General features: G+C 37.4%; 1 protein-coding gene across 1 annotated transcript in view; it reads left to right on the forward strand.

Annotated features, from left to right (window-relative positions):
* Positions 1–27,056, forward strand: part of SKAP2 (src kinase associated phosphoprotein 2) — a 122,793-nt gene extending 95,737 nt beyond the window's left edge. Inside the window, exons 10-13 of the mRNA XM_054815586.1 lie at positions 7,891–7,959; positions 14,362–14,474; positions 24,004–24,105; positions 24,505–27,056. Of these exons, the coding sequence (XP_054671561.1) occupies positions 7,891–7,959; positions 14,362–14,474; positions 24,004–24,096 (275 nt within the window). The 3' untranslated portion in view covers positions 24,097–24,105; positions 24,505–27,056. The remainder of the gene's footprint in view (positions 1–7,890; positions 7,960–14,361; positions 14,475–24,003; positions 24,106–24,504) is intronic.
* Positions 27,057–27,445: the final 389 nt, after the last annotated feature.

The raw sequence follows: 27,445 nt of genomic DNA on the forward strand, positions 1-27,445 counted from the left end.
AATTTCTTTCCCTCCTTTAACCTTAAATTGACAAATTGTTAATTCTTCTGCATCTGTGTTTATTTAAGAAAAGAGAATGTAGAGAATATTAAGTTGTTGCCTTTTTTTTTTTTTAAATTGGAGATTTTAAATTATTTATTGTTTGGAAGACCATGAACAACTGAGTTGATTCAGCTGTCACTCAAAACATGACTGAAGGTTGCTTATTTGCACGGAGAGCTCCAAGCAGGCAGTCCAAGCAGAAAGCTGAGTTAATGAAATCTTAACATATTCATAACTAAAACCAGGAATTGCCTGTACCTCTGTGGATTGTTCAGTTGTTCTAATGAATATATTCTGCCCTGTCATTCAGGTGACCATGTTTTTCTTCCCATTGTGATACTTTGCTCTTAAAGCCCAAAGGGCCTTCTGAAGCCCTGGAAACAGCAACTTTCATACTTAGAACCTCTGTGTTTGGTAAATGAACAAAATTTGTTGGGTATGAAGAAGATACAGGCTTTATACGAATTAGTCGTCACCACAGAATGGGGCAAGGACAGGGAAGGAAGGATATGGGGACACTTAGTTCTGGGGAAAGGAAAGAAAAAGAAAGAGGGAAGGTGCTAACATGTATTCAGGTCTCAACAAGTAGGGAAGGTAAGTAAAGCAAAGCACACTCCCACATTTCTTGAAAACTTTGTAAAATTGTGCACAATAGAATGAGAAGATTCACTTTGCAGCAGTTCCTTTGCAGCAACTGTGGACAACCTTGCAGATAATGCTCAATTTTCTCTCTCATGTGAGAGTAACTGTTTTTCCTCCAAGGACAGAGATGTGTTCTTTGATCACTTAGTCTTCATACTTTATGCCCTAAAACATTACAAAAATTTTTCTGCTGGAGAAAACTTTTGTTCCTTTTTCTTTTTTCCCCAGTAAACTAGTGAGTAGTCATATAGTATTTTCCTGCTTTTAAAACCATGGGGTGTTTTTAATCCATTGCTGTAGTATATAGTTCATGTGGATGGCTATGTGTGTGATAATATAGGAGAATTCTAGTGTCTTTTTCACAGATAGAGTGAGGAAAAAATCTTTTTCTAAATATATTATTATTCTTCATAGTAATAGTTATATGATCCAAACAACATTCTTCTGCACAAGACTAGAGAATTGTAGTCTTAAAGTGTGTTTTGTATTTGTTCCTGGTGGGACTGGGATTTTCTTTAGTTTATTTCACTTTTTAGTTTAGCAAATGCTGTAACTTCAAAATGCTTTTGTTAGGAAGGGAATGTTATATCTGCTTTTTGGTTTTGATTAAGCCAAACCATAACATATGCTTAGATTCACTGGGTGGTGTCACAGGAAAATTGTTTGAGTGCGCCATTTTCTGGGAAAAAAAAAAAAAAAAAGTAAGTGACATTCCAGGACTCCAATATCACTTCCTCTCCTTCTCACCTCCTTTTCCTGCAGTATTTATCCTGAGTTAATTTATAACAGAATCTGGTAATCTTTTCTGTGAGGATGATGAGGTAACTTTTCCAAGGTCTTCTCAATAGGAGGCAGTGCTTCATTTTTAGCTGTGATGGCTGGTTTGGTTATTCAGACTGCTTACACAATGGGGAGTAACAATGGTGCACAGTAGCACCTTTTCAAGATACAAGGAGTGCAACTGAGGAGAAAAAAAAAGTGCAGGATTTCTCAAGGAATTCAGGAAACCTGACATCTGGAGACTTGGCAATATCTGGACAAAACTGAGTCATTTGAGCTAATCCTGTTCTATAAAGTCATTAGCTTCAGGTGTCTCATACGTGAACCATTAGAATGCACAGACCCTTATAAACTGCTGCTGAATAGCTTAGTATGGAGTACAAAAGGAACCAAATGCTGTTTCCTAGAAACTTGATGTAATTTTCAGAGTTAGAGCAGGGTGTCAGACTAAGCGATTTCCACTAGTCCCGTCTATCCCAAAGTATTTAATGCTTCTAGCTTTTTCACTTTGTACAGCCAATGCTATTTATTCGAGGCCATTGGGAGATCAGTACATTGCCAACAGTAATAACAGACTTCTTTTACTGTCTACTGGTTGGACAAAGTGGTGCATATAGTCAACCTTACTTACTCTAGAGTTTAAATAATGGTGGTTTTTCAAGAGCTGATGAAAACTTGCACAAAAAGTATTAGTTGGAGGTCCCATCCAATTTAGCTGGTTGTATATTTGAGTGAAACCTTTTGTCTCCACTTGGAATTGGACTTGGATCACATGTGTTGGAAGGAATTGGGACTAGGAATTGACATGGGTTGTCCTCAACTAAAACTAAGGTATCTCAGTGTGCATAATATTTTTCATTAAAATGTATTTTTATATTGTTCATAACCTGGAGATCTCTCTCTGTATTCTGTTCAAATATAATTCTGTATTGTGTTTCCCATCGTATTTCTGAGCACGGTGGTGACCATTTATTCAGATGCAAGTTTTAATGTCACCTCCTCTGCAATCCCAGTGTTTAGCCTGTGTCTGTGTGGCCTGTTTCTGTCTGTTCTGCCTATGTTGTGGAAATAATTTTTTCACTCAAGCTTGTCACGTAAGAATATGACTTCTCTGTTTGAGCCGTTGGGTGTTAACTAGCTGACCCATAGAACTAGGAATAAAATAAGAATTGTCCTGTCTTCTTTCATGGTAAGAAGTTCTTAATCTCTTCTCTAAACAGCAACCAGCTTGTTTCCCACTTGTGTCACCATCCTGGAAGCATTTTGACCCCCAAAACATGCACCCCGATACAGTCAGATTGGAGCTTGAATAAAAGATAGGCTGTCTCCCCCTCTCTGCTGTACCCCAGATCTCGCACCATGGCTAGAGAATAGCGCCTTCAGCAGCCTTTTCCAAACTGTTTCATTTGTTTAGAGTGCACCAGAGTGCTGCTGGGAGTGCAGGGTGAAATGTCAAGAAGTTGTGTGTAAATCTTCCAGTAATCTGTCATGTCCAGGAGGAACTGGGGGAAAGGGGCAGATCTATGTGAATATTGGAGGATTATTAAAACTAGAGTTTTGCCACTTGGATTTGGAGATCTCTCCCTACAGAACGGGTGGATCCAGAGTCTGAAAGAAGAGGCCAGAAAGGAAAGTCCCTGCCAATATACATACCCACACCAAGGCAAATAAGCCTAGGATCAAGCAACACATGGAGAATTTCAGGGATATCAAGCTGCTTAGGCTAAAACACAGTAAGAGCTTGGGTGAAGTGTATAGGCATGTGCAGGTGTGTATTTAGTGAGAATACTGAAGAGGACCCCTCCCCAAGGCTGGGGAGCATAGTCCTCGGGTAAGGCAGCTTGCTGGCCCTGCATAAAACAGGGTGTTAATTCTTATTCCTTTGGCCCCAGATGGTCTCTAGCCCTCACTGCTAATGCTTGCAGAAGGTGTTGGTTTGGCCAAATTATAAAAACAATTTTGTGTTCTTAAATTTTGTGTGTTTATTGTTCCTTCTTTGGAATTGCTTAAATGTTTCTCTAAACAAATAATTTTGTTTGTAAAAAAAGCCAGTTCTTGGTAATTTTTTAAAAACATTACATAGCTGGATTGATTTATGTTCCTTATTAGAGTAATAACCCATCTGTTATGGGGTTAGGTCAATTCATAAAATTATAAACCTGGGAGAGAAAAGGTCTTGACTCTTTCCCACGGTCAGCATTTATTCATGTTTGAAAGTTCTTGTTTACATTTGTGCAGAGTCATTATTTGGTAGCAAAAAAGGCAGTGTGGAGGAGTAATACTCTTGGTGTTACCGTGCCATTGTATGTTTTACTTTTTCTTACGCAAAGCAGTTTAGGCCCATGATGCTCAGTGTCAGCAGAGTTCTTTGTGTTTACACCTTTGTGTTTGCATGCATTTGTCTGTCATCCCTGCTGAGTATAATAGTAAAGACACTGCGTGTGTGGGTTTTTTTTAATTGACTATTTAATAATACAAGTATTTTTGTGGGAGCCTGTCTTACAGGACCTGTTTATATGCTTATAACCTTCTGACACCACAGTGAGATTTCAAATGAAGATATATTAATGTGCATTACAAGCGTGTGATTGCTTGTATCATTATGAAATAGATGAAAAATTAGTTCACTGCAGCAGTTTTTATCTTAACTGATCAAAACATCTTCCAATGATTTTTCTAACAATATGTGATTGGAATAACAACTTCACATGTTGTAGAGTTCCATGCTGCAGCCGAGAGGCATGTAAATACAAGCTGCTTATTTGCAAGAAGCTTCCAGATTTGCAATATGATTGCTATGGAAACCACACAATGAAAACATTATAACCATCTGTGTGGTTTGTTAGATTTTGCTGCATAGCTGAGCTGTTTTTGTTTACTGTTATTAAAGTGTTGAATGGAATATATTAACCCACAAACTGCGATTATCCAAGGTATAAACTAGTATTGTGCAATGACAATGCTTGTGCCAGAGACTAGAAGACAGTAGAATACCAATTAATAATGGCATTAAATTAGAGTCTAATATAAAAAGATGGTTAAGTAATGTGTTAGTAGAGGAAACTGCTAAGTTTATGCCTATTTATCATGAAGATACCACATTCCATTGAAGGAATGCACTGTTCAAGGCAAACTCTTATGCATTTTATACTCAAGTAATCTAATCCTCCCCCAAGAAAAAAGAAAAAGAAATTGGAAGAAAAAAAATCATCAATGAATGCATGCAAAAAACTCAGTGTAGAATTCATTGTTCACTTTTTAAATTGTGTGGATGGTAGAATCCTCTATGATTGGATGATTATTTTTCTGTTTTTTCTTCAGACTGCAAATTAAATAAGTAAATTCCTTTCAACAGCTTTCATAGACTAACTGAAAAAAACCCTTAACGAATGTAGTTAGTTCCTTGTTGCATTGTCATCACAAGAATTTTGTAGCTTGTTTGCCATTAGGGTCTCTGAATACCAGCAGAGTATGGAACATACCCTGTGTCTCAAGGGTTCTTTGGATCTACAGCTCTGGAAGAGTTCACTAGTTTGATTAGTGTTGATTAGTCTCATTTTGACATATTGAGAAGGCAAAGAATATTTTCTCACTGCAGTGGTAGCGATGGTGAAAGAAGAGATACAGAAGAAACATTGTACTAGATTATTTTAAAGGTCTGCATGATTCCTCTTACACAGTGTCTTAATAATATAGAAGGACTTCTACTGTATTTTCACCTTTTGACTCTATTCTGTGTTGCAACACTGGGGTAATTGAGGTTGCTGTGTTTAAAGGACATCTCCTGCACATGGTTATTGCTTCAGGACATAGTACCAGAAACCACTAGTAAGAACCATAGGTTCTTTTTTACCATCCTAAGCCAAGCCTATTACATCACCTCCACTGTGAACATGATTGCATTAGCAAGTAGTGTGGACCATTTGCAACAGATTCATAAAGGACAAATTTGTGCCAAGGACCTGATATTCGCACTGTGCATGTTTCAGAAAAGTTTTCTTGTGGAGTCAGTTTAGTCTGGTTCCATGGACCAAATGTCCATTAGCAGCTGGACCTTGTTCAGTGTACTTCTGGAGTGCCTGTTCCAGTCCAATTGCACCTGAAAGTTTATCCTCTTTGTGATGCCTCTGTAGTGTAAAGCAAAGTGTGATAAGTAGGGATGGTTGGGATCCAAACCAGTATGCTAATATAGACAGTTTTTGTTTGAATTTGGGACCTTTTCAGTATTCAAAGAACCTTGGTTCAGACATTCTCTCATCTTCAGATATGGACCTGGTGAACTCTTGTTTCTAGGAAATATGTTTTTCAAGAGGGGGAATGCATATGCTCTAAATTCTTCCATGAAACCACAATGTAATCTACTTGTAGTCAACTGTACCTTATGAAAACATCTCTTCAAACTTCCTCTGCTGTTTTACTTCAGTTGAAATACCTTCTACTAAAGCCAGTCCTCAGTTTAAGCTAGTCTGATGACCATGGCAGTGATAGAGTTAAAATCCACAGTACATTCAACACATCAATTGATGTTGGTCCAAATATCCAGTAATGCACAATATCAACATTTATTTAATCAACGTATAATATTCTGTGTGTTGGATGTTCTGGGAAAAGGGAGCATCCTAGAAAATCAGTCTGACAATGGGATGATACTACCTGTAAGGGGTGGTGTAGTAGTTGTAGGGAAGCCACAGAATGACAGTGCCTCCTAGTGCTCCAGACAGCACATAGGGATGTATTTTTGCCATTTATGCTCCAATTGCAAGTGCTTAAAAAACCCCCCAAATGATTGTACTTGGAAATGTGCCACAAGAGTTATGCCAAGTGGGGGAATACATTTGAATACAGTAAATAGTTTGGAGTGTTTTGTGTTGTACCGCAGCCTCAGATTTTCTCTGTTCTATTGTGGGGTTTTTTTTCTCTTTTTTTCTTCCTTGACTCAAATAATAGTTTATATTCATCTCAACCAGATTTGTAGCTAGTCAAGAGTCTAGCGGCAAAAAAAACTCTTGCTGGCTTATTAGGGCAGAACTTCAAAGCTCTTTGTAGAGTGAATCTCATGATGTAATTCTAATATTTGTAGGACTGCGTATGTAACTTAGCAGCAATTATGCATACTCATTTCAACAGGTCTACTCTTGTGCTTTAAACATCTGCTTTAATGTTTGCAGGAACAGTCTTGTGGATAGATTAAATTTTTACAAGGCTAAAAATCCTTTGAACTGTTGGTATAAAATTCACTCTTTGTCAAAGTAGATAGGCAATTACATACAAGTTGCACAATAAAGAACATTTTAAAAGCTGTGAGTTCTATATCTCTTGTCTGTCATTAATAAAATATCAAAATTAGTTGCTGAAATGTGTGCCTTAAAAAGAAGCATGAATGTCTGTATAAGATGTGATGAGTAGCAAAGCCAAATAATTTAAATGTATTAAAAGTCAAATTCTTGTTTGAGAAGTGGGTTTATCAATATACTATTTCCTCATTCAGTATGGCAGCTTTGTCAGTTTTGATATACTGTAAAAGCCAAGATGAATCTGTTTCTACTTCTTTAAGAACCTAAAGAAAGAATACAGCTAAAAACCTCATAGTTTGTTCCCTTTTTGCCTCATCAACAGAATTATTGAGTCTGAAATGTGAGGAGCAGATCTTATGTCCCTGTACTGAGTGGACTGTGGATTTACTTAAGTGAGGGTGTGGGCATGAGAGGGTTCTCTCTCTGTGCCGGACGGGGAGTATGGAGCGCATCTTTCAAAATTGGCTGTGAGGATTTCAGAGCATTCCAAGCCTGCTAGCCAGAAAACAAGCTTCAGAGGTGATCGCTGCCGGGCTTTCTCTTGTCTCCTAAACTTGCACTAAGTTATTTGATACAGTCTGGCTTGCTTAAAGCCATGGTCAGGTGCAGTAGGCAGGAGCACTGAATGCATGGCCTCTGTCGTAGCTGTGTTCCCATCGTGCAGGTGTCCAGCTAGTGTGTGTCTCTGACAGTGTTGAAGATAAGATGTCCTTTGCCTTCTCTGCATACTGCTCTTAAGAACTTCTGAATTCTTGCATGGGCTGGGAATACTTTTCCAATCCTCAGTTTCCTTTTCTTATCCTGGCAAGAAATGTAGGTAGCAGAATAGGACCCTCATTCTAATTGTGTCAGCATGACTGAAAAACAGCAGAACTGCAGCTCTATATTACCGTATTCAGAGCAGAGTGAAAAGGGAAACAGATGTTCATAATGGAGATTTTGAAAGAAAGCTCTTGGATGGGTGGGGGAAACCACAGAAATAACAATGTTCCAACTTCTGTACAAATGCAAAATAGTAAACAGGGCTTATGATCTGGAAATGTAGACCGTGGCTTTCAGACTGATGTGGGCTGTAATTCCTGTCAGCTGAGGTGTCCCTTCAGAGTTTCATTTGCAGTTATGTGTTTTGCAGAAGAATGTGCTCCTTCAAAGCCTGAAGTGCCAAGAAAACCAAGCCAGGAGAAAGTTACCGCTGCTTCAGGTAATTAGAATCTTTCCTCTTTATTTTTTGTATGTACTTTCTTTTTACCTTTATTTTCTTGTCTCTTCCCTTTACTGTTTTAAAATAATGTTTTTATAGCTCTGTAAAGCTGTCTTTTTCACCTGGGTATTTGATGGCAGCAAAACTGCTTAGCACCACTTAGGATGCATGAAAACCACTTGAGAAGGATTTATAAAGTAAGCCAATTTATACAAGGTATTCCTTCCTGAATTACTTTGTAATGACTCAATTAGCTTTCATTTCTGCACAAAGGAGATTTAGTTGCATAAATTAGCTTATCATCATTGAGGAAGTGTCACTGCTAAAGGACAGTTTATAGATACAACATGCAGTTGCTGTCAAACCTATAAGAATGTAATATAGACATCTGTGTATACTTTGTGCTTGAGCAGAACAGACTTCTGCCATTCAGAGACTAACAGGGGACAACAAGTTGCCCAAGGGACTGGCAATGTAGACGTCTCTGAAAAGGTCAACTTGACACAGGCTCTGACAATCGACCCAAAGCTCTGTCGTCTTTGATAAAAATCAGATAAACTTAAGACCACTAATTGATCTGCAGCCTGTTTAAATGTTGGCCATGCATATCTTCATTGCATATGATTACCACAGAAAGCAAATGAATTGGGTAAGAAATGCCAGAGTCCAGTGACAGCAGCATAAAAATTGGAAAAGGACACGAATGCCCAGAAAGGCTGTGAAGGGTATTCTCTCAGCTTTAGCTGGGCAAACTGCCCTTCTTCTAATTATCTCTGGGACTGGAAAAATAACTGCAAACACCATGTAAAGTCACATGGCCAGACAACTTTTCTTGACAGAAAGGTATTTCCAGTTATGCTTAGAAACAAAATATATATGTGCTTCAAGGGCACAGACCTTTAGATAAACTATTGGTGATTTGACACAGCAAGTAGAGAAGACTCGCTTCTTATCAGACCTTACACCTTTTTGACATCTGCTGCATTGTAACTGTGACCTGCACTGACATGCAATCTGGCTCTCCTTCCCCCATTGTACATAATACACATAATTCTTTCAGGGCTGTCAAGGAAAGGGTGGGCAAGAAGAGTTCCTTTAGGAAGTAGCTCTGCAGTGCTCTTCCTGTTGCAACATGTGGGGAGGAAACAGAGGCCTGATTTCCTGACCCATACAGGAAAGCAGGAACAGGTTGCTGTGAGGAGTTTTGGGTTGCTTTTCTTGGAAAGGAAACAAGAGTCGAGTCATCAGATGCTGTTAGCATTGTGCTCTGCTAAAAACATGTGTAAAACAACATGACTCATTACAGCCTTAGTATTTAGTACTCATTTAGACGTTACCGTAATTATAAGAGCGTGTTGTCATAATGGAGCATGGGGTCAATCCAATTATAAAGTTGCCAACAGCTCTTTTTTTTTTTCCCACTAATGTATCTTCTTGAGGTTCCAAATGGTCATAGTTTTAAGAAATCAAAACCATAGCACCTTCGTTTCTGAAAAGTTTCAACTGCTACAAGAACAACCTTATCATTCTGACTAGTATTTGTCCTTGAAAATACCATAACAGTTCTCCCCAGATATCAGAATCATTTAAAGCAATAATTTTATCATCTGATCTGATCTTAGTTAACTATTTAACACTGGAAATTTGTTTGACTTTTAGGACTGAGTTGTATGAGTATTTCTGATAGGTATCACATCATAAATATCTAACGTGACTCAAGAATATTTCATGATTTTCCACGCAAACAGCACATGCATTCTTAAATTTAATTTATTGCCTAGCTTTACTAAACCTGAATTTCACAGAAAAATATTCTGCAAATTGTCTGTGAGCTTAGCCTGTTAAGTGCAAAAAACCTTTCCTTTTTTCTGCTCTTTTCTTGCCCTAACTTATCTCTACTTCAATTAATGCGCAGACTTGAGTTCTTTTTATTGCTTCAGTCTTGATGCTGACTGTTGCTGCTGGATAGCTTTACATTAATTGCTAGTGACCTCATTATTTAAAAATACCAAAGCATCGAAGAGTTTTGGTTATATAATATGGCTTGCTGGGTCTTTTTTGCTACCACTATCTGCCCATTATTTCCACAATCACTGTTTCAGTAAGTGTCACATTCTGTGCCGTCTCAGTGTAAATACCTCAATTTTGAAGTAACTAAGGAACAATAGGAGAAGGGAAGTGAGAAAGATAATACCAATCAGATTGGGCTAGATTGGAGGTTGAGTCCAAATAAATACACTACAATTATTTTCTGGCATGTGGAAAAAAGGGCAAGTAAGTAAGTAACAGGCATTCTTTGCAGTTTAGGACATCATCAGAACAAACAAATAACTGTGTTCTTTAACAGGGTATGTCTCATCTGGGTGTTGAGACTCAACACTGAGAGTCTAAGTCGCTTGTGTAAGACAGAGTCATTCTGGTAGTGTTAATTTTGAACTTCACCTGTCTCTCCATCTTTAAGCCTTCAGTATGGTAAATACTGAGCACATCATCACCAAAAAGGGATACAGTCATTTTCCAGAAGTTCACCTCTTTCAAATATTGTTAAGTAGCCCAGACTAGTAATCTTCAAATCTGGTGCTATAAACTTTTGAAGTATCTGATCAAGAGTCAAGGAATATGAATCCGAATGGCAAGCTGTTTAATATACTGGGCAGTAGACCACAGTGGTGAAAGCAAAACATACGTGCGTGTTCTTTCATTCCACAAGCACTGCATAAGCAGATAATATAACTAGTAGCTGTAAGTCACTACTGTAGTGGGGTTTGCTAACTGAAATATGTACGCTTAATCTGTTTTTCCAGGTTTTGTTTTTTCTTTCCATTGAGGCTGTTAGAATATTCTTATATTTTTTTCCCCTTGAGTAATCCATGGGCATTCCTAAGTTTTAAACAGTCTACAATATTTGAAGTGCATGCTTGAGTGAGGCACTTGTCAGACTTTTTTTTACCTGAACTATTCACCTTTCTTTTTTCAAGCATGTATTGTCAGGTGCCAGTGTTTTTCAGTGAAATAAGCAGTCTGAGCCTACCGTCAGGAAGGCTGGCAGTCATTGCTGGTTGATCTGTCAAATAAACTCTGTAGTGTTTTCATCAGTATATTGGACAAAAATATCTGTTGTTCCTATTACTGTTACTGGAAAAACAGAGATGGCGGAAGAAAACCGTGAGGAATTCTTTGTGGAAGAGTTTTGGAAACTGTAGGATAGCTGTTCATCCAGATAGCTGTCCTGGAATGAACGAAGTATTTCCTGCAGAAACAAGCTATCCAAAGTCCTTCTCAGCCATTTCTTGTGATCAGTAATATTAAAAGCAGTGGGTAGGTAAAACCAAACTGCTTTCTACCCTCTGCTACACATTTTATTTTTTTTATCATGACTTATTCATATTTGTGGCCTAAGTGACCATTCCTTCGAAATACAACAGACTTTAGTTACCAATTATGTCATCGCAGTATTTAGAAGGCACAAAACATTTCACAGTGTTTAAGAACAGAGTGTAATTGTGACAGACTAATGCCAGTGCATCAATACCTTTTGAATTTGATCTCTAATGGGCACATGAGTTCTCAATGCTAAATCCACCAGCTGTTTTCAGGTATTACCAGTGTTTAAGAAGCTCCACGTAATTTCACTACTCTATGAATACCAAATTCCTTTACCCAGGTCTCCTGGTTTTGTTTTATTCAGTTCTTCAGAGGCAATCAAATTGGCAGAGTCCTCTCTAACTGAAAGGGGGGCTGAAATAAGAAAGAATGTGCTTGTGTTTTACAGAGGTGTTTGCAGCTTTTTTCTTTGTTTTGTTTTACCTCTGTGTTTGTGAAGCACTGTGAATCATTTTATGAAGCATTTTGCCCTTAAGATGTATAGATTCCAAAGTTAAATTTACAATGGACATTTATGCGTGTGTAGTGGCATGTACAGAATTTGGAGAAACTTGTGCTGGTGGGTGTGAGAGAGGATTTAGAATTTGAAATTAACACTTGTTGGAAGACCAGCATAGTTGTTCACAAACTTACACTGGCACTTTCTCTCCCTATTTTTTCATTTATGTGCTCCTGGTATACCAGTATATGGTTTTCTGAGAAATGTGGCTTTCTAATTTAAACAACTTGGTCTTATGTTGAATTCCATATGCAGGCATAGAGCCATGGTTAGTTGTGGGGCACCATCTTCACTGTAGCAATAAGCTTGTTGTAAAATGCATCTTTTCCAGTGTTGCCATGTTATTAGTTGAGTTGCTTTCCCACTTTAAGGCTTAATTAAATGCACATGATGAACATCTAGGGAGAGATCTGTCTCACCTGCTGTGGGATCTCTTCTATTGCTGATGTTCCCTGTGTAAATCCCATTAGTGTTACCAGGAGTTACTTCAGGCATGTAGAGGTAAGAACAGGCCTCAAAGTGATAAAGATCAACGTGAAAAGTCATGATTCATTTCAGTGCAATTTTGAAGAAGTAAAAGACCTGATTAATGTATCTTAAACCAAATCAATAAGGCAACTGCTGAAAGATTTGAAAGGCGGGATACACCGGAAAATAGCTTTTTTAGTTTTTTCTCATGTGGGCTTATGTTATCTTTTACAAGATAGAGCTAGGAAATGTGATCAGTATCAAAAGATTGAGGAGATTCTGATTTAATATTTATCACAAATTAGTTTGGCGCTAACCTGTGTTACTGTTTATAATTGTCTAATGCTAAATTGGTGAATAATGAGCTGACAGATAGGGCCAAAATTTGGAGGTGCAACATTTCACACTGATTCTGCCTTCCTCTTGAAATTATTCAGTCTACGCATTTTACAGTAACCAAACCTCTTATTTCTGTATGGTTGGGAGTTTTTATATGTATAAAAAATACATATATATATATAAAAAAATATATATAAACTGGAAAAAATATATTGCTGCTTTTGATACGCTGACAGAAGAATTTGTGCACTGGTAGTCAGATCGCCCCCTAGTGCTATATAGTGAGTGGTAGCTACTAATCACCGGATTATGGAAAATTAAATGGTGGCTAACTTCCACAGCAGCTTTAAATTCAAGGTTGTGAATATCTAGCCTTATGACAGTATACCCATCAAAACAAGATAGCACAGAACAGAGACTGCCATGGATAAATAGAAAACAAGCTCTTCTTGCTCATGCAGAGAGTATTAAAATTCTAAGTATTTGTCAAAATAGGGAAAACCACAAGTTGAATATTGCTATATTTATTTATAGTGTGACACTTCCTCTCGCTTGATTCTTGATATTTTAGCAGGATTTTTTCAGTAATAAAGTGAACCAATCATGATTAAATTGTAAACTATAAATAATGGTGTAGAGTGCTAACGACATGCAAATGTAACTGGTATATGTTGGAATAACCAGCAAGCCTGCTGTTCAAGGATCATATAACAAAACTAAGATGACAGCCTTGATCCAGCCAGTTCAGTGATATTTATGTTATCAGAATTAGAAGATAGCTTTCCAGTGATGTAAATTATTAGCACATATACATTCTGTCTGGTTAGTGTATACATAATGTAACTGGTCATCTTAGTGGTATTGCTTACATTCTTTTTGCATTAACTCATCACACTCCATTCTCATGGAATTAAAAACAGGAAATAGTTTGCAGTGTAACAGAAGCGCCCAGTGTATTTAACCGTGTGTAAGCGCTGTGTTTCAGTAGATGTACTCTGTATTGTAAGTGTATGACAAAGCATTTATTACTGTGTTATTGCCGTATTACAGAGCAAAGAGTGCTAAATAATCAATCAGTTAATGGTCTGTATGGCAGCTTGAACACAGCACATCCATTGTGCTTATGCTGTTAGAAGGATGAGTTTGACTGTAGTGTAGTTGCATGTTTAGCCAGAGCTTAATGTCCTAAACTGGAGCTGACACAAATATTTTTAAAATGCAGCTTCAGCAACAGTTTCCAAGTTCTCCAATATTTCAGAAGGAACAATCAAGGATTATCTCAAAGGTTCTCAGAGAAGTTATTTAGTTTTGTTGGAACAGGAGAGGGGGGGCATATCACAAAATACTTACTTTGGCCTCCTTTCAGAGATTATTATTAATAATATTCTACCAATTTTATCAGTTTCAAGTTGAGATACAAATATGGCTTGCTGGAAATATATTAATGGAGGAAAACTAGCTGCTTTAAGTTGCAGCTGGAAAACGCTTTGAAAACCTGTAGCTACATGTCTTTAAGTGATACAACTTGCCAGCGAAGGGCTTGCACATTAAACTTGTTTTCCACTTACTTTTGTGGTATGAAGGAGCTGTTTCTACAAAGAGGAGTAAGAAATGTGTGCTAATAAATTGCTTTGTAGTATCTGGAGATTTAAAGAGTAACTTTAGTCCCTCAGTCTTTATCCTTTTGTAATTAGATGCCTTTTTCTTTGCAGATGGCAAGAATACTGATTATGCCAATTTCTATCAAGGTTTGTGGGACTGCACAGGAGATGTACCCGATGAGTTGACATTTAAACGTGGTGACGTTATCTACATTCTCAGCAAGGTATGGCATGCTACTGGGGCTAAACAGTTGTAAAAAGAGTCATGGCAGAAGGGCACATTCCCACAGTTCTGTGGGGGGAAACTGGCACTCCCTTTCAAATCCTTTGTTTGCAATCAGATATTCACTGCAATTAATTATTTTGTCAAATGAACTATAATCACATTTAAAACATAGCCGTGTAACAGGAATTAACTTAAAAGCGTGTTTATTTACTTGTTAAATCTTGGCTACCATTTGTTAACTGACTTAACAAGAGACAATGCGCTTTCTCCTTGTAAAAGTTAACCTTGTAGAATTTTAAATTACCTTGTATGTTATGGTTTTTGTTTCCTGTTTTACATTCCTGAGTGTGCTGATTCTGACTTTTGGGGCATCTTGCTACAGAAGATGGTTTGTTTTTTCGAACTAGACTTTCATTTTTGTATGTATATTGTAATTGTTCTGAAAGCTCAGATTCCAAATTTGTTTGCTCTGACAGATTTGGGCAATTTTTAATTTACTGCTTTCCTGTTTGCAAAGCAAAGGACAAATATAATTTCTCTCATTTAAAGTGATGATAAACAGTATAAGCATGAAATTTTATTCTACCTAAATGTTGGTTAATTTTCTTATTTTTCCTTAACACCTCCCACCTCCTCAAAAAAACCCCCAAACGTCTCATAAAGTACATATTTCATGGTTTATTGCAGTCTACTTCTGAACAATTCATAAAAGGAAATTTCTTTTTTCCCCACATATTAGAATAAAGCCGAGCTTTTCCAGTTCTCATTGAAAAAAATCCACCTTTTAAAATAAATGTAGATTATACATCTCAGGTGTAATTGCCATTCAGTATCATTAAAGCTAAAGGCATCTGGTTGTCTGAGTTTCAACCTCTTCAGTTTTGTCACAGTTGCTTTAATCTTCTGTGATACTTTTAACTGCAATGTTTCCAGATAATAAATATAACAGCTTCTGTTTAAATAAATTTAAGATTTATGGATAGAAAGATAGTCCTATATAAAAATACAGAAGATATATTACTAATGGTAATGTGATCATGTATGTCTTTTGAGGTATTTCATTGTCACTTAAACTAATAACTGAATTGCATTACTAAAGGCAGAATAACACTCTTGGATTGGGCAGACTTTCAAGCAGTTACACAGCCCTGAAGAATGGTACTAATTTAAAAGAACCACCTCTTCCCCCTCTTCCTCCCCCCACAAAAAGCCCATGAACAAACAGATTCCACTGTGCGAGTTTGGCCTCTCTGTGGGTTGTGCTCTTCTGGTACAGTACAGGGACTAATAAAATTTTAATCTTCAGCTTGTAGGTGAAAAAAAATCATTTGCTACTCCTTCCCTAAAAAAGTGAAAAATTTAATTTAAAAAATGGAGCAGAATAGAAAAACAGTAGCTTAAGCTGTTCTCTGTATATCAACTGGCTTGTGGTTATGTCGTGATTAATCCGTAATCGGTCCTTGAAACAGGCCCACTGCTGGTCCAGATATATAGAGCCTCTCTCTTTGGAAATGATTTCTACTCCAAAATACAGCCCAGAAAATTCAGCCCTGTTTCACTTAAAGATTGTTACAGCTTTTTCAGAAAAATGAGTGTTGGCTACTACTGTCAACTCTGAATTTAGGGTCCTTGGAGGGGAAAGTGCCAGAGAATTATCCATCTTAACCCTGCACTTGATTCAGTTTCAAGGTCTGATCATTTACGAGCTCTTTGTCTGGTAAGTGAAAATATCTCCAAAGGAAAAGTGAACCTAACCACCCTGAAGTGGGTCAAGACTTTTCTTCAGAAAATATTTCCTAATCCACTACATTAATACTTGGGTTTTGTGGCAGTCGGCAGGAATCCTTGGCAATTTTTTTATTTTTTCACACCATCTAGTGGTTGAAAATGAGAGATGCAGGTACTGACAGGAGGTGATGTGTATGGATCCAAAATGGTGTCATAAATTCAGCTTCAGCTTGAACCTAGCTATGGCTTTATTGCCTTTCTATCATATGTCAGCAAGGTATGAACATTACTCTTGAAAATCACATTTTGCTGATAAGGAAGTAAGTACGGGTATAGCAGTATTATAGTAGGAAGGGTGAAGCATTAACAAAATATCGAGCATATTTGTACAACATGTAATAGTTCTTTGTTTTACAATGAAATATGAATGGTATAGCTTGCTCCGAACGTGATAAGACAGATATTTGTCTCTGCTAGCACTAGTTATGCCAAAGCAATATATTTTTACCTGCTTTTCACATACCTTTATAGAAATTAGGGGAAAAGTGACTATTTAGTTTCCAAGAAATGAGATTATTAGTACAACAGAGGTAATTATGAAGCAGTTTAGCAAATTTGGGCATTGATTTAAATAAAATTTAAATAAAACAATTTAAATAAATTAAATAATTTAAATAAAACAAGAGGAGTAATATGTTACATGTAAGTTTCTAGGTGAATGCCTTTTAGAAGAATGAGCAAGGTTTCAGTTTGGCAATGTTTACTTCCTGAAATAGCTAAGTGTCATGCAAAAACACCCCCCCACCCCAGTTTGCTTTAAACTGAGCATCAAAATTCAGTGTTAGTGCAATGAGCATTGTTTGCATGCTTATACTCTGATAATACAAATACCTATGCCTGACTAGTGTAATTACTGTAGAAAAGCATGTTTTCCTTGTTTAAAGGTGCATTCAAAAGCTATTTAAGCTATTATCTAAAGAGTTATGTCCATTACGGCTTTTGTGTGGCAGCAGTCATATGGGCTCTTACAAAAAAACCCCAAACCTTTTTTCTAGGTTTTTCTACCTTGAGAAAGGTAGTTTTTTGAGTTTTTAATCTGAGCAGAATTAACAGAACTGTTGCAATAGTACTTGTTAACTTTTCTTTATTTATTTTCTTTATTTAAAAAAATAGTTAACTTTTCAGATTAATTGATCAATGTATCTGTACAGATAAACTCATACTATTAACATTGTAATTTATAATATTCGTGAATATTCAAGTGAGTGTTATAACTTATGCTGCGAATCATGTGAACTTTCAGAAAACTGTATACCCCTTTCCCACTACGCAGTAGAAAACATTTTATAGCTGTACTGATAGAGGAACTCATTAATAAGATTTCTTAGTTAATATTGACTATTAGAAATGCAATACTTGGGCGTCCTGTTTTCTGAAAGGATGATTGCTCTTAACTCCTGCTAATTTATGGGCTTGCCTTTGCTTTCAAGCCCATATGATAAATGGGGAAACAAACTATGACATAACAATGCTTTTTGTAAGTCTTCTATAGATCTTACTCAAGAAATCAATTTCCAGAAACAAAGACAACTGTGAGTGGAGGTAGCCCTAATGTGGTGTGTGTTGAGGTGTTTTTGTTTTTGTTGTTTTTTTTAAGTTTGGTATGCACAATTTATGCAAGTGCAAGACTTGCAGTATTTGTTTGCTTTAGGTGCATGTTTTGTGTTGGGAAATAACCATACTTTCATCAGCCAAATGCAAGTAGTAATGGAAATTTACTTAGATATTAGCAGGTACCTGCTTAGTAGAATGACTGACATTTCTTAACTTTTAAGCTAATTTAATTCCCATCTCATTTATATTTGCATTAAAACAACAAATAATGCTTGAAAATCAGAAATTATATTGCAAACTGGAATTCTCCTTCGGTGTTATGATCTCAGTACATGCCAATGCAATATAATGCTGCTCACTCTGGTATTTATGATTCATGGAAATCTCATCTATGACGTAACCCTTTACTCTAGAATTTTCCATGAAAGTAGAGTGTTAACTTGGTATCTAGATTACCCTTTATTCAGTGGTTGTACATTTCCAGTGTGGCAAATTTTTGTTCTTTCAGTACAATGAATGTCTGTTAAAATGCTCACATCTTAACCTGTATTTATTGCTTAGTAAAAGACAAACCAAGAAATCTCCATAGCTCAGATTACTGCTTATGAAATAAAATACAACATAACAGTGCAGGTGTTTCATGATCAGTGCGAGCATTTTGTACATTACCTGTATAATCTTCATAAAATGTATTTAATATTTTTTTCCCCAAAAGTTGTGAAAGGCATACTAAAATCCTGAGTGTTTTTGTGTCAAGCTATTTTCTGACTGATCATACTGAGATCCATATTTAACAGTAATTTCTCTTTCCATGACCATGCTGCCTATGTTTACCTTAGCAAATAGGGATCACCAAAAGGAGCAGATTTGCTGAGTGAAACGCTTAGTGCTGAGGCCCTGGCATCCACACCTTGCGTTTTCAAAGGGGTTTGATGTCCGAAGAGGTCTAGCCTGGTTTTGTGGAATGAGAACACATTAGTGGTTGGAGCACACTGAAGTCCATCTTCCATTTTAGTTTCATCTGAAAGAAATGTAGTGTGTGTGCTCGGAGACAGACGGCTCTGCAAAGTGAGCCAAGTGGGAGTGCTGGGAGATTCGCTTCAGTGGGATGCTTCTGATCAAAACTATAATGCAGTAAATACTAAGTTGTACATTTCCTTCTTCTGGCTTGTTTAGGTATATTCCTTACGGGGGGGGGGCGGGGGAAGGCTAAACACAGAGCAAAGGCCTTTAAATGGAAGGTTAGTTAAGATAGACTAATGCAAAGAGACTCTAGCTCTGTTGATTTGCATACTGATCATATATAAGCATTTACCTACCTGATTAGAAAAAAAAATGGCATTGTGCCATCTATTGGAAAATCAAATGGCCCTTCTATCATTCCAGGGTGTTTTCAGGGGCCTGTTTTCAGAATTCAGTCTGCTTACCCTGATTTATATTGGAACTCTTTAATTGATGTCTATTTTGTCTCATGTCATTGCAGCAAATAAAACCTAATAATGCAACCATACAATAAATCTGAGGCTTATATTGTTAAAGATGACCATTTTATTGCTGTCTTAAAACAACTCTACTACCTGTGAAGAAGTCTCATTCAGTTATCTAAAACATTTGTCATTTTCTGCTTTTTAGAGAAAATGCTGTTCTGTGCCAAAAATGCTCCCTAGTTGATAGTGTATCATTCAGCAATTACACCAAAGGAAGTTCTAAAATTTTTAGCTAGTCTGAATCTCCTGGATGAATTAGAGGTGTTTTAAAATATCATCTTGCCAAAATTGCCCCCCAGGATATTCTTTGAAAAAATTTCTCCCTGCTTCCTGAACATCTTTAGCTTGATAGGAGAGGCTTCTTATTTTAACCCTAAACAAGCCTATAGGTATGTTTTGCTTTTTAGTTTTAAAGTTTGCAGAGCTTCAGCCCGTAAGTTAATATTACTTAAAGTGCCACTGGAAGAGGGCAGGAGAAAAATCTTGACTTCACACACTTCAGTTGTGTATTTTTAAAATACAACTCCATTGTTTCCTTCAAGGCATTGAAACATAATGATGATTTTCAGCAACTCTTTTAAAAAAAACCAAAACAAATTAAAAAAACCCACCCCACAAACACAAAAAACATACCAAATGTATTGAACAATAGGGACTAATTGTACAAGGACCAGATGTTCTCAACTTTTGCTGAAGTCAGTAGAAGTTAATATGGTGCAAAGCATCTGGAGATCCTCATTTACACATAGGATCTGTTCTAAAGGTAGAGGCTGGAAATCCTCTTGCATATCAAAAGTCTCTTCTATATAGTACAACAATCTTGGATTTAAAAGATATCAGTAAAGAACAGGTAGTGTATTTCTATCTACTGTGTTTTCCCCAAGTGCAAAAACTTTTCTGATCAGAGCCATAGGTACGTACACATCATTGCAGTGAAAATGGTGGGATGGGGACTAGGAGAAGCATCTGCTCACAGTGTGTTCAGTTGAGAGCATTTAAGGGGCCTGTAAACCCTGATGGGATTTTTTTTTTTTTCCCCTGCTATCACAGCAGGCCGTGCAGAGAGTGTTTTGCCAGCACGTTAAATGTTAAGTCATAACCTGTTCCTTGCTGCCCTGTGAAATGACTTCACTTTGGTTAATAAATTTCTGCTGGTGGGGGGGCGGGGGGGGGAAAATCCACTCTGTTACAGACAATGGAAATGTAGAAGTAGCTTAGAAAGCATTTGGTCATTTGTTAAGGTTGTTGGTTCATATTATTTGGCAGAATATATTCCACTGCCCTAGTGCTTATCTTCCAGGGGTTGTGGTGGCCCCTTCCTCCCCCCGCCCCTGCCTAGCATTCATTGCCTGCTATGGCAAGTGTGCTCCCAGGCACATGGTGGGGCTGCGGCCGCACACTTGTGCATTCTCCTCCTTGCAGGGCAGCTGGATCTGGCCCTGCCCCCCTCTCCTATCCCTCTATTTGCCTTGGAGCAATTCATTTTGCAGTTATTGAATTTCTTTGGAGAGTTATTTTCATACAGCGAGCATCACAGCACCTCTGGATCTTGATAGCATTTCTACATAAGGAGAAAGAAGCTTTGTGTTAGTAATTACCTAACATTGTCAGGAGCTGACTGCAGGCCTCTTTCTAGTGATAACAGAATAACCACATAATGTAGCTTTATAGCACATGATTAATAGAAAATAATTACACATCCTACAAAGGGATGCAATATTTCTTATAAATTGACTACAATGGTTTCCTGTAGATTAAAGGACTCTTCATTATTTTATCAGTCCTTCTGAAGTATAGTCGCTTGCCTATGTTAGCAGTGATGTTAAGAGCTGAATGCAGTGAGGGATACCAGATGGTAAACCCAGTGGTACCTGAGATCTGAAGCTGATGCTTGCAAAAGCACCGTGCTTCCCAACTCTTAAGAATTCGTATAAAACTACTAACTGTATTCATATCCTTCTGCATATTAATAATTTCCCACAAATGTGGGCTTTAGACTTTTATTCTACACATCTTAAGCAGCAGTAATAGACATATGGACCTCACAACAGCAGTGTATTAATTAAATTACATTGCTATGAAGAACTTTATCATTGATAGCATTGCTAGAAACAATACATCAATTTGGATTTTATACGTGGCTTCAAGAAAGAACTGGGGGGAGTTGCTTACCTGCCTGACTAGTAAGCACTCGTGTGGTATTGAGGACAGAAAGGCGGGGTTAGGAGTTTACAGAGAAATGCCTGTACTTTAATCAGTTTAAAAGAGTGCTATCCAATTACTCTAAACCCCAAGATTAAAGTTTTATATTCTTGGTAGCCAGGTATCTGCATTGTATTTTTGTTCAGACTTCTATAGACTGCAGATAGTTTAATTGGGATTCATGTTGCTCTTGAGACCCATGCAAAGAATAGTAATATAAAGTAAAAGCTTCTGTGTTGCAATATTGTCTGTATGGTATAATGGTTGCAGTGAATCCTTAAATTAGTTTACTCATCTGTTACATCAACATTCATTTCATCTTCTCACTTAGCTTCATGCCAGAGCAGTAAGTGTCTTAGTAAGTAGTAAAACCCAGAAAGTTTTCAAAACAGTAGCATGCTTTTAGTTTTAATTTGAGGTATCTCAATTGTTTCTTTTAAAACAATTATTTCTAAGTTCATGTAGTGTTGCTAAGTGGAACATTTTCAATGGATAATGTAGTCCACAGGCTTTTGCTATGCCATTTGTCATGTGTAATGACCGCTCAAGTAAGCCACTTCCCTCATTTCATGTATTGTTTGGTTTTTTGGCTGATGTCTAGCAAAACTTGCTTAATCACTCCTGTCAGTCACTTCACGAATTCGATGTAACAGCTTAAAATCTTTTGTTGCTTTCTTTTGGAGAGATTTATTGCTGAGATTCCAGTAGTATACGTGAGCGCTGCTCCTTTCAGCAATTTCCCACTTCAGTCTAGAAATCCAGTTTGTGTATTTAACCAGTGTGTTGTGAGATAAAACATAGATTTTTAAATGGCCTGATCTGCAACATTATAAATGTCAGCACCAGGGTTTTATTTAGCCTTTAAGGATTTGGGGTGTAACACGTGCCCCCATGGGAAAAGGTTATGAGCAGTTCTTAACTTCTGTTGAGAGCAGTTGCACTGAAGACCAGGTTCACGTACCTCTAGACTTTCAGACCAGACCCATCCCAGCAGTCTGTTCTGCAGTGGAGGAAGGTGCAATTATTTTTGCAGCTTTCTAGTTTGTGTGTTCACATCATAAATGAAGGTTTTCCTGCTGCTTTTAATGTGGATTTTCTTTAAATCACACTTACTGTAATATTTTATGGATGGTAGGATAAAATCTTTTAAATTACCAATTCAATATGAAGAGAAGGAAGAAAATGTTTAATTAAAGACTGATGTTCAGCCTTCCACAATAAGAAAATAAAAAAGTGGGTGTGTGCCTGCATGCAAGTGTGTTTAAAAAAAAAAAAAAAAAGGGTGGAGGGTTGAAGCCTGGGCCCACATGAAAGTGGCCCATCAACAGGGCTTCATCGTAGTTAAGCACAGGGAGAGCTGAGTGCACTAAGCACCTCATAGGACCCTAGAGAACTCTCGACCAGGCCAAATATGCCAGCAGCAAATCATTATAGCTTGGGCTCTAATGAAACGCCATTAACCCTTAAGCTCCAGTTGACTATTTATAACCAAAAAACTTTATCTACAGTCAAAATAATAGCTTATAGTGTCATCTCAGTAGGACCATTAATTCAAAATCCTACAGCCTTTTGCTTTTCTCATCAGAAGAGCAGCATAGCAGGAAGCAGATGTTGCTTATCAGAGATATCTGTGTATTTTGTATTTTCCATGTTTGTTCCAAAGTAATTTCTATCTTACTAATCATTCCATTTTGAATGGGGTCTCTGTTTTAATAACGCTTCATTTGTAACTCAATATATGTGTGTGTGCAATTTCAGCTGTTACAATTTATTGAACCACTGTTAGGATTGATCTTAAAATATTTACCTCATAGGAAAAAAAATTAAATTTGGATCCCACAATACTCTTACGTGGTATTGCTTTTGGAAGATATTATTTCTTTAAACTATTATAATTCATTTTGTTTCATATTTATCTCACTAAGCCTAAACAAATTTCAAACAAAAGTACATTAGTCATCTGTCAGACATATGAGATCTGCCGTAGAATTTTCTGCAAGCCTAAAGCAATAGTAGACTGTCTTTAGAAAGAGTATACGTATTAGATAGATAGTGTTCCCCTCACGTTTCAGTGAAGTAGTATTTAAAATAAGTTGATTGTAAGTTTCTTAAGAGTTTAGCCTCGTGATACGGAAAGAATCCCAGTTGATTCTTATGTGTCAACATCGTGCTATTCAATTTTAGTTACAAAGATAAGGTTTTTATATTTGTGATGAACAGAGGATGGAGAGGTCAACTATTTTTAGTAGGTGTTATAGAGAAGCGTGGCCATAATTAAGAATTTTTCCTAAGTATGCCTGGCCTTTTTAAAATTTAACTTCTGTCTTTGCCTAACTCTGCATGTGAATGCCTCTAACAAAAAGATAAAATGTTTTAATTTTCAGTTGAAATGATTATAACTGTATATAAGAGAAAGCATCCATAAGGAGTTGCATACAAAACTCTATTGCATTTATATCAGACTAAAGGTTAATATTGCATATTGTTTTCAATTAGGAGTACAATAGATTTGGCTGGTGGGTAGGAGAAATGAAGGGAACCATTGGCTTGGTGCCTAAAGCCTACATAATGGAGATGTATGATATTTGAGAGGCCTGGGTAAGTACATTTTAATCCAATCTTCTGTAATGGCTTATATGTTCCCTTGTTCTCTGTTTCATAAGTATTTCTTTCCTGGAACCTTTGTAGGAGTCCTGTTAACATAAAGATTATGGCAAAATATATTGAAGTTTCAATTAAAGCATTTTTTCTGGGATTCTGCATGAAATATTAAACCACAGTGTATGAAAGATGATATATTTTATAACTACATTCCTTTTCCAGATTTTTTGTTTAAATAAAACTTGTGTGCTTTCTAGTTAGTTTTGTTACTTTAGTAATACGTATGTATCTGTGCAGAAAACTGTGCAAGGGGATAGATAGTTGAATTGGGTTTGATATGCATGTTTGAGGTTTTTTGGTTAATGATGAACTTTCAAATTCCCTCTCCCTAATCAGGAGAAATCTGCACTTGAAATCAAGAGTGGCGTGCAGCTGCAGTTTACAGACCTGGCCTCTGAAAGAAGATGATGGTTCTGCCGTACACGTTTTGTGGTTTCAGTGAATGTAGTCAGATCGTTGCCTTGTGTATATTAGACATTAAAACCTGTAATTGATCGTAATTCTGCGGAAATGTTCTTCTTAGCCAGTTTATATAGAATTGTAATGCTAGGAAATGAAATAGATGGTAATGAACATATGGAGCACAAGCAGCCAAATAGTGCCTGTTGCTCTTTTCTTAAGCGTATTAGCTGCCCTCTGTATAGCTATAGGTTTGTGTTCTTTCAGGGAATTTGGCTATGTTTTCCTGTTCCTCAGATTTAGGAAAATAAAGCTGAACTTCAACAGTAGAAAACTGTTACTTAGTTCATGCATGCATTAGCCTTTTAATGCTTGCTGTACATTTTGTGCAGTTTCCTGGGAAAATCAAGGGAAATTGATATGTAATATTGCAATCTTCAGTATTGCAATCTTCAGGGTATTCTGCTTCCAAATGTATTTGGTTTACGTTTTAGCTAATGAATTATTTTTCTCATATATTCAGTATTGTATTGTTAATTAATGTTACCACAAAATGAAGGCTTGATTCTTTTGCTAATGTAATAAATCTGCCTGTGTGGTAATACTGCCTTGATACCGTTCTGACTTGGTAAATTATGAATTATGTGAAAATTTGTAAAAATATAATACATTAAACACCCCCACCCCCCCCCCAAATTTGCTAAGTCAACATGAGCTAAATGGCAGGTAAGAATGATCTTTTCTGGTGGTAGTGTGAAATATTTTATCTGTACCTTACAGATAATTTGACAGAGTCAAGTCTGGATACCTTGTCAATATGTGGAATTTCTGATACAAGTTGTGCCACAGACTTCAGCTCTATGTGGGTTAATAACGGCTACCTGCAGTCTTAGTCTCAAATCCAGAACTTTGTGGCTAAAAGCATCAGTTGAAACATAAAAAAAGTACACTAAAATACTCTCACTTGTGGACGAGGGGTTGGGCAAGTCAGAGTTAATACTTTAAATCCTCTTGTTTTGGAGATGTGCTTTACTATTAGCATGCGAGATCAACTTATTTTTTTTAATCCTCCCACACACTTGATTTGTGAGACCCTTAATCTGCCAAAGAGGCAGGTCAAGCCAGTCTGCAAATTGCTGAGCCTCTGCAGGTCCCCTTGTAGTTGCTTGTGCTGTTTATGCTTCAGGCGGGCCCTGGAAGCACTGTGGGTTAAAAGGTAACGTGAGTCTGAACTCGGAATTACATCCTTTCAGTAAACAAAGATGTTGTGCTTTATATTAACTAACTTATGCTACTCGACGGTGCACTGGATTCTAATGGGAGTCAAACAGGGTACAGAGTTTTGCTGTAATTTTTTAAAAAAGAGATAGTCATTGAAATGGATTCTGTATGTTATCAGTGAAGCATTAAAATGATAGATTATAGTCTTCAGATCTTTTACTACTTTAATTTATCAAGTGTACTTGTGGATTGTGTACAGAATGTGAAGCGTTAATATCACGCCTAGAAAAGCTCCCTTCTTTCTTGTTAACATGGCAGCGTAATAAATCTGCCCACCGAAATGGCTTTTTATTAATTATGGAATTCAGAATTCCACCACCACCTACTTTTGGGGGAGTAATTCCCCCCCCACCCCCCACCCCCCCCCCGGGTTGAGCGTGAAACTTGATTTCGGACAGGACCAGCGCTGGGACACTGGTGCCGAGCCGGGACCGGCTGTGGGGGACCCGGCGCTGCCGGTGCCCGGAGGAAGGGAAGGGGCGGCGGGCGGAGGCGGCGGCTGCTCCGCGCAACGTTGCGCGCCCTGCGCTGCCCTACCCTGCGCTGCGCTGCGCGCCCGCGGCGGTAGGTGGCAGCAAATTTTCACAGCACGGGAGGAGGCCGAGCCCGTCCCCTTCCCCCTTCCCCCTTCCCCGCGCCGCTTCTGCCGTTTTTCCAGGAGAGGGAGTCCTTACCCAACCGATGAGCAGCTGGCCTGCCCAGCGCTTTCTCTCCTGGGTGGTGGCAACCAGAGAAATAAAGTGGCTTTTGTCTGTAGCTCTGCTTTAGGGCTTCCCCCCCACCCTCCCCACGCGTCTCAGTACGGTAAACAAACTGCCTTTAAATTTAAACCGTGAAAGATGTCCTGAAACTCACTCGAAGTGTCTTGGAATAAACCGGCGATGGACTACGGATGGATTGTTTACTTTAAATCTGTGCAAATACCATAACCTTTTTTGGATAAGAACATCTTTGTTAATACTACTTAAACAAAAACTCATTGGTAGAAAATGCTAATTGCTTGATTTTCTTTGTTTACTTACGTTGCACTTGCCTTTCCGTGAACAGTAAGCTAATTTTTTAGAAGGTGATTGTAAGTCATATTTTGTACAGCATTTTACTCGATTATTTGCTCTGTTCTGGATTTGTACTATACTGCCATTAGATCTTACAATAATGTTCTACTCTGCAAATTTTTAAGGTTCAAATAAAGTTTAATTGTTTGCAAACTGTTATGATGCTAATAATTCAACAGCCTGCTGTGTTACTAATGAAATTACTTTGTTATGATTAATTTGGAAAATAGTGTGTTGATTGTAGTAATTAAGCACAACAAGGTGAAGTAAATGATTCTAATGCCATCTGGCCTCCAGACTGAATGAAGAAATGAAATGGGGCTGTCATTTGAATTTATTCAGAGAAGTAAGGGTAATACAAGTGCTTTTTATAGCAGAGGCACCCGGATATAATCATGCCACTCCCCAGTATTTTTTCATGTACTTCTATATACAGACAACTGATTCACGTATTTTTCCAGCACCTAGTTAGGATATACCTCTTTGTGCATACTGCCACTAATTACATGTACTGATGGTTGTGTATGCGCCGGTTCTTTCAT

This window comes from Grus americana, chromosome 2 (genome assembly GCF_028858705.1).
Source record: "Grus americana isolate bGruAme1 chromosome 2, bGruAme1.mat, whole genome shotgun sequence".
Taxonomy (NCBI): domain Eukaryota; kingdom Metazoa; phylum Chordata; class Aves; order Gruiformes; family Gruidae; genus Grus; species Grus americana.